The 14109-nt window shown below is 50.0% G+C and overlaps 1 protein-coding gene across 7 annotated transcripts in view; it reads right to left on the bottom strand.

Annotated features, from left to right (window-relative positions):
- Positions 1–14109, bottom strand: part of LOC144169428 (tensin-3-like) — a 292831-nt gene that overhangs the window by 231465 nt on the left and 47257 nt on the right. The window contains exon 1 of one of the 7 annotated variants that reach the window (XM_077698571.1): positions 8776–9062. The exons of the other annotated variants lie outside the window; for them this stretch is intronic. Coding sequence (XP_077554697.1) covers positions 8776–8841 — 66 coding nt within the window. The 5' untranslated portion in view covers positions 8842–9062. Of the gene's footprint in view, positions 1–8775; positions 9063–14109 lie in introns of those variants that run through there. 7 annotated transcript variants of the gene reach the window in all.

Genomic DNA, 14109 nt, shown 5'->3' with positions numbered 1-14109 from the left:
AATTACTTAAGCCAAAAATAATTATTCTTCACCAAATAGGAAAGTCAATTTAATATTTCTGATCACTATTCCTATTATAATTATATTAATAATTTTAGAAATTGCTGTTGCAATTATTCAGTTACTTTTATTTATTTATATTTTAAAAAAAAAATTTATTTATTTAAATTTAAAAATGGTTTTAAAACAAATTTTCATAAGAGGAAATTCAATAAAATTAAAGATATAAGAATATGAATAAAATTATTGTTAGCCAATTTCATCTGAATCAGGTTGAAAATTGATGGGTCAAAATGGAAAATAAATTATTTATCATTTAAATAGCAGACTGTTAATTTTTTTTAATTTGTTAAATAATGATTTTTATATGTAATAATAAAAAAATATTAAAAATAACAATAATAGATTGAAAATGAATAGAAATAATAGGTCCAACTGGTTTGTTTATTTAGTTTGTTACGTGGCGGCAGAACAGATGAGACGATCCGTGGTTGATGGCGAAGTGATGTATTTTTAAAACGACGCGATTGATGTAGGTACAGCATGCACGCCCTTTGTCGAAATTTTGCGGGCCAATCCTAGGCCTTCTCGACCACAAAGAATTTAAAGAATCGCGTTTACCTTTAAATGTGACAAAAATATTTAAGACAGTAAGAAAGAAAGGTGTTTTCTGTAGCTTTCCGGCATAAAAAGGGACGTAAGCGTGTACATTGAAACTTTTGCAGCCTACGCGTTTCCGGCTTTGCCCACAAAATTTTGACAAAGACTGTACGTGACGGCCATGAAAGAGCCCGCGCTTTTTCGTCGTCGTCGTTGGTTTTGGTTCATGGCGCTACAATTTATTTATTTATTTATTTATTTATTTATTTATTTATTTATTTATTTATTTATTTATTTATTTATTTATTTATTTATTTATTTATTTATACACAAAGAAGCTCGCGTTTAATGCCTTGAGCAGAGTGCGACACTCACCATATTGTTCACCATTCGTGCTCGCAAGAATGGTGAACACTATTTCAAGACCCCTTTCATCACTCGCGCGTCTTTTGCTCAGACTTTCATACGGTGGCTCAGTGGCGTTGTACTTCTAAGCCCAAGGACGCGGGTTTGATCTTGGCCGCGGTGGCTGCTTTTCTGGTTGAAGCGAAAGGCGAAAACGCCCGTGTGTCGAGATTTCGGCGCACGTTAAAGATCCCCGTGTGGTCGAAATTAATCCGGAGCCCCCCACTACGGCGGGCCTCATAGCCCATGAGTAAATCTTCGGTGAGTTGAACCCCCTCAATTTGAAAAGAAAAAAAAGAAAATCGAATCTCTACAACAAAACACGTTTGTTTAACACGTGAACTACAATCCCGCACACACAAAATTGGAGACCGTTCCCGCTAAAGACATTATCCCTGCTATTCTGAGTCCTTCCTCAACTCGAGCCTCCAGTGGGGGAGGTCCTTGAAGTCGATTTGCCCGTGCATTAGCGCTGCGCAATCCTCCCCTCAGCTGAGTGGAAGGAGCAAACGGAGTGGAGGAGGGACTCAGAATGCGGCCGTGTGTTTGCGAAAGAAAAGGAAATGAATTTGTTCGAATGGCTCTAAGTTACTGTTGCTCGACAGCGAGCGTGGGGCAGACAACCGTGTCACCTTTGCGTAAGGTCGCCGAGCCATGCCCACAAGATGCACGAGGCAATTTTGTACCGCGGGCGCATGGGCGCCGTACGTCAGCACCCGACCGTGACGGCCGAGCGATGCTCGTTAGCACTCGTGCCTCGTGCAGCTGGGAAAAAGATACTCAGGGCGAAGGAGGCAATTACGGAGATCCATCCTCCTTTGAGTCCGCCCCGGGCACTACAACGCGCTCTTCATTTCGGGGTGTAATTACACCTGCTTCCGTCCCGTAACTATAGAGATGTTTGCCGCTGAATTCGCTCGCAGTTGCGGCACTTTCTATAACACTATGGTCCACCACACGTAATTGTATATTGGTGTGGTACGCCCGTATACACGGACTAGCTGAGGCAGCTCAGGGGCTAAGGCGTTGCGCTGGACTGCACACAAGGTCACGGGCTCGATTACCGACCGTGGCGACTGTTTTTTTCTCTTCTTGTTGATGGAGACGAAAATAAAAACGCCCGTGTGTTGAAATTTCGGCGCACTTTATTTTACTAAATTCATAGCCTGAGGCGCACCTCCTAACCTAGATGTAGTTACGGCGCGTGAAATAATAATTCCCATTTATTCCGTGGTATCCTAAAAGTTTCACCCCTGCACGCGGTAAGAGCGGAACTGCAGAGCTTTCCCTACAGGCATTACTACATACCTTCCGCGGGACTTCGCAAAATGAAGCCCTAATTTCAGAATTACAGTACGTAATGCCGCAGTAGATTCATCTTGTCACGATACTGGCGGACCCGACACAGCTGTTCATGCAAAGCTGAACGGAGTCATTGGATCTCGCCTAATCCCGCATACTGGTCCGAACGAGCGTCTGTTATATTAGTGAACAAAATCTCCCTGCTGCAATACAGAAATCCTCATACGCGGATTTAATCCCACTAGCAGTAAGATTGAGCCGTGTTACTAAACAGTGGTGGGGATAGTACCCGCAGCTAGTTGTAGTGCCATTAGTGATGGTATTGTTTCAAGAGGACGAAGTTCTAAGCGAGCAGTGACACATGACACTGGGCTCCAAGCCTCCGACAACGAAGGAGCAATGGATTGGCGCAGCCGGCGCGGTCTCTCTCACGGCCGACTTTCAAACAGTATAAATACATCGTTCGCCATCTCACGGCTCATTTTACAGTGTCCTGCCGCCGCGTAACAGTATTATGAGCACCGCGTATACAACCAGTGAACAGTCTACGCGTTCATAGACCTGCATTCTGAACAGACTTAGTTATCTATCTTCCCAAATCAAAACGACATGTCTCAAAAAAAAAAAAAAAAAAGAAACTGCCACTGCATCCTAATTACGAGGCATAAATTCATCGCTATCTCCTCTATTAATCGGGTCCTCTAGTACAGAGCACGGAGCCAATTTCAACTGTTTCGGTCACCCCACAGGTTGAGTAGGGGAACATCTACAGAACTGTAACTCGGAAGTACAAGAGCGCTGCCCTGCCGGAAACTGTCCACACACGGTTCCTGGCGGAAGGCGCCACGCGGGCGCCGCAGTCGCCGGGCGACGAAGCGCCGACGTCTCCGGCGCTATCTCCAAATGTCATCGGGCGCGCGACGCGGACTGCGCCAGGTGGAATCCGCACTCACAGACCGCATGCCGGTCCCCGCATGACTGCCGACCTCGACGCACGCATACGCTGTTTACGTGCTATCGTGCTGCCGAAGATTACGGTCGAGCGTACACTTGCCTCTCTTGATGCCAAGCTCTGCTGCACAAGTGCATAGGCGGGCCCGCCTTTTGAGACGCCGAAACTTAAACTCGGTGCCGCAGTTGTTTATTGGGCCGCCCCCGAGAGCTGTCGGAGCGTTGTTCACAGCCAGCTATCTTCGGCAAATAGGCCCCGGAATCGGTGTTTATCGGCCGGATGGATACAGCTCTGTGCTCCGCAATGTGCACATGTAGAATGCGTGCTGCTCGATAATTTCTCATTAAAAATAAGAAAGAATAGCAGGGTATGCGCTGCATAACAAGTTATGGAACGCTATTTAGAGAAACAAGCTCAACTCGGGAATTTCGAGTAAAAATACCCTATTTTGTGTGTACCACCTTCGAAACACTTGCAGAAAAGGAAAGAAAGAAAGATGCCAGCACGTTGGTCTATTCATGAACGGAAAACAAGTTACATAACTGTCTTTTCAAGAACCCGACTAACGAGTCTAGGCGGGTGATCTTAAAGGGACACCTGACATAGTTATAAACAAGGGCTACCTATCTGACCAGATTAAAGTTTACAGAACGCGAAGGTGTACGCCGAGTTGAAAGTACTTGCGGTCCGTTTGCCCGTGTCTTCTTTTCTGTTACGGGAAAAGTCTGTTCACAAGTTCCATTTTCTCGCTCTACCCTCCTTGCGGCCATGCTTCGAAGACATCAGCTGTCATAGTTGGCACACTTCCATGGCTGCAGGGCGAATTTTAGCGGATTGTGAGAGAGTTAAACTTTTATAAGCTGTACTTACTCGAAAAAAAAAAAAAGAAAAACACCACAGATATTTGCCAAGAGCAGGCGAAGGATGAACATTTGCCCACTGAGGTAGTACCGCACCATATCGCACAGATGTAGCGTCTCTGACGCGGTGAAACTTTAGCCAAAAATAACTGATAAGCACGCAAAATACAACAAACGTATGTTCCACATCAAACATAAAACGAGCAAAACAAAAGCCCCATCCCAATGCAGCGGTTTCGAAGTCGGACTTGTCAAATCGCTTCTGCGGTTCGCCAAACCCATCAATCCAGGTCCCGGAGCGGGAGAACGCCGCGCGACCTAGAAAAACTACCCAGAACAATGCTAAACAACAGATAAGGATCTGCACAATAAGGAGCTACACCCACCGGAGTAAAGGTAAAAGTTAGCTACACTGAACAATGCATAAAGAAGAGTTTGCCAAATACACATCAGCGTCGCCTAACCAACGGGCCGTGTAGAGAAAATAGAGATGCCCCACATGCCACCGTTGCACGTATAGTTTGCAACGAAGCTATCAAAGAGGCAGGGACCGATTCATTCTCGTTTTACTGCGTGGGCGGTAGGTGGGGTGTCCCGGCACAATTTTCGCGGAGCTCTGTTCATTTTTGTCCCGACACATGCTCGGGAAAGAAGCAGACAGAATATTTTCGGCCAGCCCAGGGGAGGAACATCTAGAAAAATTTGAGGCGCGTCCACTAATCAAAAGCGTAGCCCTAAATTTTACCGCAATTATGCAACCTCGTTTCCAAATCACCTAAGCGTAGTGCCACCTCCTCTTGTTTTAAGTGCGAATGCACTTCTTAAGCGAGCCTGAATCGTCCGCCGCCGTAGTCCGCATAGCAACACTGCGGGTGCGCGCGCTCCTCGTCTTCCCTAGCAACGGGGGGAGATGGGCGCGCGCTGCCTGGCCGCTGACATGGCACATACCCACGTGGGGGATTGGCCAGGAATCGGGCGTGAGAAGGGCTAATGCACCCGCTTAAAGGAGTACTGACACGAAATTTCAAAGCTGAGATCCGCTCTAGCAATCAAGTACAACGACAACACAAGTAGGTGTCTGTGAATAAATGCATCTTTCTTTCTTTGTAGTTGTGTGTGTGTGTGTGATCTCTCTTTCGCGAACATTACCGAACCGCGCAAATTCAACTCGTGCATTCGCACTTTCACATTCTTCCCCTCGGGGAAATGCGGGGAATTTTTTTCCAGCTTCCTTTTTTTACTCACAAACGCGCATTTTCGGATATTTGTGCCAGAGCTGAACCCGAAGTACGGACTGCTGTACCACTGTGACCAATCGGGGAACATATGTTATACAAACCTCAGTGGCATTCTGGGCGCGTTGTGCGTAGACAATTAGCAGTGGTAAAAAATATCGCAGCTGGAACGAGGATAGAAGACGTGACACACACGAGCGCCGAACCAACAGATTACTCTAAATAATCCACACTCATATATAAGAGCGGGCCCCACAAAACTTCTGCTAGGCGGGTTTCCCCGACTCATTCGTAAAAACACTTTTATTGAGAGGGCAATAAAAGAGGGAGATCACACATGGGCGGCCTGCATCCTGTTTATTAGCTCAGATTCAATATCTCGTGGGTGACACATTCGGCACATGAGAACTGTTTTGACAAAAAAGGGGCGTGCATCCCTGCGCAGGGCGGAGGAAAGGCAGCGCACACTTCCCGTTCACGAGCGTTCGTTAAGCTGTTAGCATGCCCCTATCGTTCAAGCATCTTCCGGTGTGACCCCGAATGTGCCCCGTTTGCGCCGTCTCTCACAGCAAAGCGTAATTTAGATAAAGCACTCTGCGCATTCAGCGTACGCTTTTCTGCGCTTTTTTATCACAGTTGTGCGTAGACAATTAGCAGTGGTAAAAAATATCGCAGCTGGAACGAGGATAGAAGACGTGACACACACGAGCGCCGAACCAACAGATTACTCTAAATAATCCACACTCATATATAAGAGCGGGCCCCACAAAACTTCTGCTAGGCGGGTTTCCCCGACTCATTCGTAAAAACACTTTTATTGAGAGGGCAATAAAAGAGGGAGATCACACATGGGCGGCCTGCATCCTGTTTATTAGCTCAGATTCAATATCTCGTGGGTGACACATTCGGCACATGAGAACTGTTTTGACAAAAAAGGGGCGTGCATCCCTGCGCAGGGCGGAGGAAAGGCAGCGCACACTTCCCGTTCACGAGCGTTCGTTAAGCTGTTAGCATGCCCCTATCGTTCAAGCATCTTCCGGTGTGACCCCGAATGTGCCCCGTTTGCGCCGTCTCTCACAGCAAAGCGTAATTTAGATAAAGCACTCTGCGCATTCAGCGTACGCTTTTCTGCGCTTTTTTATCACAGTTCCGTCCAACTAACGTGCGGACCTTGTCACATGCGAGATAATTGAAGCTGAGCTCATAACCAGGTTGGGCCCCGCATGTGTGTCCTCGGCCTCTCAACGAAAGAAAGCTCAAGTTTTCACGCGTGCTCCGCTGAAACCTGACTAGTACAATTTTTTTTTTATGGTTACCGCTCTTATATACATGCGAGTGGTATTTTTCGAATAAACTGTTGTTTGAGCGCTCGTGCGTGTCACGTCTTCAGTCCTCATCCCAGCTGCACTGTTTAATGCGTGAGCATTACTTGGATCACTTGAGAAAAAAAGCGGCGTCTCCAGATCCCCATGACCAGAACGTGTCATCAAAATTCCCATTGGCTGCGTGTAACCAGAAACCTCTAACCGAAATTCCCAATTCACTGTGAACGGGGGTATACTGCGGCGTGAAACACATTCTTCAGCTTTTTTTTTCTAAATATTAAATGCTTTCAGAACGTTGTCAACACGCACATTCAATACTTAGCATAGAGTGCCACAAAGTACCTCAGGCAAGAATTCCTGATAACTCGGAAGCCCGCTCAAAAGACTTTTCTCTCTTTCCCGAGTCCAGGCGTTGTCTGAGCGTTCGAATTACGTCATTACAGCATTGTAGCGGCTATTGGCCGCTTCCTGTCTTTTGTAGCAGCAAACGCATTCGAGGGGGCACTTCAGAAAAAAGCCACAAAGCAAAGCAGAAACGGAAGGCGGATAGTTCTGCTGCGACGAGCAAATCCTACAGCGCCGCTACGTACTGGCGATAACTATAGCTTTCACAATGCTTCCAGACGCGAAGGAGAGGGAAAGCGTTTATCGAAAGTGTTGCAGGGTCCCTTTAACACTGCGCTTTGAGGCCCAACGTCGTGAACCGGCACTCGCAGTTACACGTACACGTATTACACGTACGCAGTTAAACGTACACGTACAGTTGTACACAGTTACACGTACAACTCGCAGTTACACGTACTCGCAGTTACACGTACGCCTTGCTTTGCGCGTCGTTACACTCAACGTTATGGTAACCTAAAGTTAAAGCTGTATATTGGTCTACGAAGATTCCCTCCCGTGCACTCCTGGGGATTTGCCAGTGACGATGACAGCAGCCGTCAGCTCAGCGAATCTCCAATTCCCATTCGGCTGCGATGTTGTCAACGTACCTAACCACAAATATGAATTCACAACTCCGCGAGAAGTGATGCTCACGGATGCATAGACCACAAGAGAAAGCTTGTGGGTACCTCCGTAACTGTTCAATACAAATGAAACACTGGCCACAGTTGAGGCAAGATATACACACATAACCGAGGTTAGTAGGTATCTATAAAAATACGAGTTGCATCGGTTTAATACAAAGGATAGCTGCATCTATAAGCTGCCCATTGAAAAATAAAACTTCCTACGTCACATCGCTATGATATGGTCATGTAACTTTGCGAAGCAATTGATGAAAGATACATAGGGGCCAACATCAAATACTATGTTCTAAAAATAAAATTGTTGGATTTGTGTGAAGGGGTCGGTATACATTTAGCACATTATAATTAAGAAAGAAAAAATGTGTACAGAATTGCAGCAATCTCCTATAGTAACCCGATCCCGGCGAGAACTGGCGCTCCGCCTCTGAGGACGTGGTCGAAGCTCCCGGACACTTTTTGGGAGCCGTTGCGTTTCTCTGCAAGGTGTCGTCGTGAATTCTCTCGAGCCCGTATTGCCCATTGCGTACTCTTGAGAACCGTTACAAGCCCCCGTCACCCAAGCACGCCAGATAATTGAGCACTGAGTTGGCACGAACGTTCAGGCCCGCTCGCGTGGGTACGCTCGCAAGAACAATCTCCCCTGGCACTTACGACTGTCCGCGCAGAAGTTTTCCAGCTAGCGTTTGAACCAGCGGTTGCTGATTGAGTAGGCGTCAAACTTCTTTGAGAAGGCATGCGTACGCCAGTAAAAATAAAACTCCGCTCGTAAAAGCATGGAACGCGTCTCCAGACAGCGCAGGGGCGCAGTCACAAGGAACAATGGGAAGTAAAAAGAAAAAAAAAACGAAGAAAGCCAACACGCGAGGCCTTGCTGGAGGCGTACTTATTGTCTTCCGCTTTCTCTGTGCCGGATAGCCACCGAAGGGGAATCGGTACTTTGGTTTTCCCGGTCGTACCTCCTGTCGCAGAAATAGCTCGCGCCATGGTCATTGAAATGCAAGGCTAAAGTGCCCGCTAAATGCTAAATGATTGCAGAAATGCGAGGCTAAACTCCACCCGACTTACTTGGAGAGTGTTGTGCCTGGGCAACTCTCTGGACGAGCCGTTGCCGCAAAAGCAGGAGGAAAGCATGACCACCTGACTATTCGCAGCAGCACCCGGTTAGGCGTTCACAAACCCGCCGTACACGCACGACAGGCGCGGCTCCTTCGCGGCGCATCCGAGGGGAGGAGGGCCGGCCACTCTGGGTCAGCTCATTGAGGGCATCCGAGACTCCCGCGCGTACACACACATCACCCACGCGCGCACAACAATCTCGCCCGGAGAAGCGCTTGGCACTGAGCGCAGTGAGGCGATAAGGCCCGCGCAAACGCAGCGCGCGTTCTCCTTCGCGAGATTCGTTCAGCCGCGAAAGCCGAGGGGACGACTGGCCGTTGGAGGACGCACGATGCGCCGTAGATCGCAAAGAAACCGCCGCGCGCGGTCACGGCCGCACTGGACACTCGCTCGTGCAGGTAGGACACGGACACTGGAAGGCGATCGCAGTGAATAGTCCGTTACGAAGCTGGTTGCTGCCGGGCAAACTACGGCGTCGGTGTGCAGTGGCGGCGAAGTGGGCAGAGGTGCGCTCAAGCGGCCCCTCGTTGGCCGGGCCAGCACCGTTCGATGTGGACCGCGATGGCGAGTAGCTGGTGCCGGCCTGAGCTTCGCGGCGGTCACGGCCGCCGCGGCGACCGCAAGGCCACCTCGGGAACTGGATGCAACGCCCACATAAACACGCTGCACTGGAGAAGCCGGCCACGGAGCGGGTAGCAGGAGAGGCGGGTTCGCCGATCGGGTCAATTCGGCCGCCCAGATGAGGCCGACTCGAGAGCTGCTATCCAGTCCACGCCGCTGCCGGCGCGCTTACCGACGTCGGCGGAACTTCTCTCCCGCGCGCCGAGGCCTCCTGTCACGCTGCCTGCTCTTCCGCTGCAGTGGAGTGGCAATGAAACGCCACGCGGAATTCGCGGTATTCCTCTTGAACGGCCCACTGGTCAAGCAGGGGAAAAACTGCGAGGCCCACGGAGGAGGCTTCGGACGTTTGCCTCGATCACGGTGCCCGGGCCATCACCGCTTCACAACGCACGCTCGCGAAAGGGGAACAACAGCAGTGGTGCAGGGAAACCGCGTGGAGGGCTGCTCTGACGTGATGCGGTGCTGAGTACAGAGCGGCGAAATACCAGCTCCCTGCGACAAAGCCCGCAGCCACCGGGCGGTTCTCTACGCGGCTGCTGCTGGGGCTGAGGCATCCATCCGTTCGCTTCAGCAGGCGGCGGCGGCGGCGAGTCTTTCCCGCTCCTTCGCGATCCCCCTCCCCGCAGCAGAGAAAACAACTCGTCGGCGCCCCCCTTTTCTTGCCCCCGCGGCGAGGGGCGCCTCGGAGAAGACGCCCACTACTCCACTACGGGCAGCGAAGGCTTCCGAGGGCCGCACTGCGAGCAGCGCAGGAAAGCCCCGCCGGCGGCCTGTGTGTACGCCGCCTTTCCCCCCTTTTCGAAAACGGCCTTCCTCCTCTCCCATTTCACTCAGGCGTCGGCAGTAGCAATGGCAGTTACGTGGTGGAGGATACCCTGGTGCGATGGGGGCAAAATACGCCCGCAGGCGACGGCAACGACTCTGCGCCCATCAGGCGGCATGGAAGTCTATACCTCAATACAACGCGAGGGCGCGGGCTGAGACCCAGTCGTTTCACTGGATGATGGTACTGATGCCGAAAATCACGCAGCACGAACACGTTGGCGTTTCCGCGGCAAAGAAGAACGCCGCCGTACTCTGCTCGCCGAACGAGCTGCCAAAAAAGATGAGCACCCCGCGGACCGCCCCCAGGCAGGCGCCGTTTGTGGCCGCGTTGTAGTATTGGACTCGGCGAAGAAGCTGCGCCTGCCAACTGTGCGCCGCGACTTCGTCTCTCGTGTTCGTAATGCGGAGAGACGCGCTTCAGCGAAGGGTGTCCACGAGCCGGTCACGGCGAACATTTGTTTCCCAGGGAAATCAGAAATGGAAGGAGGTTGGGCAGGCAGGCGGTGGAAAAAAGGCAGCGTTAATCACCGAGACGGAGCAAAAGAAGCCGACCCGAGGCATTCCGCGGTGGTGCTCATTGCGGGCCTCGAAAACGAATCTCTCTCCACTCTGAAACTGCACTCCAGAGACAAGCAGGGCAATAAATAAGTTAAAGGCAAAAAAGCAAAGAACGCAGAGGGAGGGGCGACCCCGTCTGCGCCTCCGACGGTCCGTTTAAATTCCAGGAACCACGCTGGGAAGGGCGCAGGAACGGGCGGAAGCCGGCGGGAAAACGCGAAAACGGGCTGAGAGGAAGAAAAAAAAAGTCCGGGATTAGGAGGGGTGCGCGTAAACGTCGCCGCAGCCTGCCGCCGTACAGGGGTTTCCGTCAGCTCACGCTACTCGAGAGTGAAGGCGACATGGAGGAGGAGGGTAACGTTTATAAACACGCCGTGCGCTGATGCTCGTCACCGCCGCTGGCGCTATTTTGGACACTGTAGCTAGCGTCCTCCGGACATTACATCAATCATTTGCCCCAGCTGACGCCGCCTACCTCCAAAAGGTCCACCAGCATAGGAATTCCCTGCGTAAGAAGCTGTTCCATAAACGCCACGATGGCAAGTACAACGACACTATTATAAGTTTTAGCATATAGGCATGCTGAAAAAAAAAAAATTAAAATTCCTAGCCCATTTCATCCAAGGAGAAAGATGGTTGAAACACGAAAATTTCCCCAATGCGACCTGAGTAAAAGTCAAAGTCCAAAATCCCAACTGCTTCGACCGTGCCGCAATGGCGCAATCGGGTAGACACCGGCTTCATGACACGAGGGATGCAGGTTCGATCCCGACCACGGGAAGCGTTTTTTTTTTTTTTTTCTTGGGGCGCTTGATGTGCCTTTGCTTATCCTCATCATCATCGTTTTGTGTCACCGAATGTGTAAAGTTGGCTTTCCTGCGGTGCGTTATATAGCGACATCACAGAGGCCATAGAAAGGTTCGCCATAAAAAAAAAAAAAGAAAAAAGAAAAGCTGGTACGCTCTAAGGCAGTCCTCTGGTTCAGCTTAACCGCAATGAACTTGACTAACTAACCGATACGTGCAGCTAGCGATGAAATTTTAGAGAACACCGATGTCGAGCATACGATTTATTCTACTCAAAACAGTTTGGTCTGCGCTGTGGCATAACGCAAAACAAGCATGGCCTTCTGCACTACGCAGTGCCACGGTCTAGGTCAAGCAAAAACGCCGCTGTGTTCGAGCTTTCGGCGCACGTTAAAGATCCCCAGCTGGTCAACATTAATACGAAATCCTCCACTACAGCGCGCCTCATCGCCTGTGTAGCGTCGGCGTGTTGAACCCTACAATCAATCAATCAATCAATCAATCAATCAATCAATCAATCAATCAATCAATCAATCAATCAATCAATCAATCAATCAATCAATCAATCAATCAATCAATCAATCAATCAATCAAATCCCAGGCTACGTCACATTTTAGAGTTCAAACGGTGTGCACTTTGCTGTTCTTCGCTGAATTGCTTCGTTGGCGAAGTTGGAAGCGTCCACCAAGTGCATTGCCGTGAAGCTGAACCACGCGATTTCTTTCGAGTGTATGCATTTGAATGCTTCTGCGCAACTCGAAGCAAGACATAGATCATTGACGTCCTTAGCGGTATATGGAACACTGGCGTTTCTTCGCGCTTCTCGTGATAGCCTCGAAAGCGATCGCGCTACCCATCCAGGAACAGCAGCAGTGCATGCCGTTCCTGTAATCGGCGTTCAAATTTCCCGCCCCTCCCCCAACGTAAGCAGTAACCACGCCGGAAGAAGACGCGCAGCCCAGAATATTTGACAGGTACTCCGCTGCGGCGTTCCAGTATTAAAAATTGTTCACGCATGGTCGGGTTCTTCGTTTGCGAGCGCGTGGCCGAGCTGAAAACCCGTTGCTCGCTGCGCGAGCAGGCACTGCGGCGGTGCTTACTCCTCTTCGAAGTTGGCCGCGCGCTCCGTGCACCAAGGTTACCCGTCAAGCGCCGGAGAGGAATGGACGCTGGGCTATTCACCCCGGAAGAAGAACCTGCGCCCTTCGATTCTTCATTCCTTCTGAGCCGCCCCGCGTGTTGATGTCTGGCCGGTATGCACCATTTGATGGCACGCCGAGAGGCAGCTCCCGAAAGAGCCGCTATCTGCCGCGGTGTACACGCGTACGAACAATTTAAGTGCCCCTGGCGGCCGCTATGAGGCCGACAGGACGGGCAACAGGTATAAAACGGGAGCCTCATTTGAAGATTTTACAGACATCACAGGACGCCATCTTCCCAGCGTGCATGGTGCCGAATAACCGGACGGAATACAAATAAGATACCCGTCGGAAGTTTACGACCGTTTAGGACGAGGTCCCAGGTAATCCGATACTAGTACTCTTCTTTTTTTCAACAGTCGTGAGAGCTGGTCAGGTTTCGTGGTCACGTGGTATCAGCAAGGTAATAAGTTCTGATAACGAACGTCTTCTTGCACTTTGTACCAGAGAAGTGAAAAGTGTCGCTCAGTTTAGCTCACCTAATACAAATTAAACAGCGGAGCGAGCTGTTTATATGCTGTGATGGGAGATCACGGTGTAACTCCGTCGTTAAATCGGCTGATCGGCAAGCGCAAAACAATCATCGGGATTACTTTCACTCCCCCTTCCAGGTAGGCGATTGGGATAGAAGGTAAATGAAACACACTCTAACTCACCAATTAGTATCCTCACCGCAGTCATCAACGACGCAGCAGCGCAGCTTGGCCAAGAGGCTATCCATTAAAGGTACAATGAATGAAGTAACAAACATTGACAAATTGCCATACCAGATTAATATTTAAATGACTGGCCCATGTACAGTCGGCCAAATCTCTAACTAGCGTGCGCGAGCTGCAATTTTTCAGTCGTATGTCGCTCTTAGGAAGGAAATGCCCAGCAGACAATGGGCCTGTTTGCAACTTGGCTTCCGACCTGTTTAGAACTTCACCTGTGTGCAACTTGGCTTCCGACCTGTTTGGAACACGACCTGTTTGCAACTTGGCTTCCGTCATACGCTGCTGACGCACGAAAAGCCGCCGCTCCCGAACGCTAGTTAAAGATTTGGCCGACTGTACAGGGCTTTTCCGAACGGCCTGCGCGCATTTTAGGCGATATTTTTACATGGCCTGTTCCGGGAAAATTCAACGTCGGTGCCCAGCAAGGCGCCTACGATGGTACCAAAAATCAAATTGGCTCAGATATCAACTTACCACCCATAATTGCGGCCTTATTGTCTGCGGCGTCAACAGCCACCAACAATTCTCGAATATCCGCTAAGATGGATTGGCCAGGG

This window comes from Haemaphysalis longicornis, unplaced genomic scaffold (genome assembly GCF_048455015.1).
Source record: "Haemaphysalis longicornis isolate Haplotype H1 unplaced genomic scaffold, Haemaphysalis longicornis Haplotype H1 scaffold_2, whole genome shotgun sequence".
Classification (NCBI taxonomy): domain Eukaryota; kingdom Metazoa; phylum Arthropoda; class Arachnida; order Ixodida; family Ixodidae; genus Haemaphysalis; species Haemaphysalis longicornis.
This window is presented reverse-complemented; position numbering and strand designations above follow the sequence as displayed.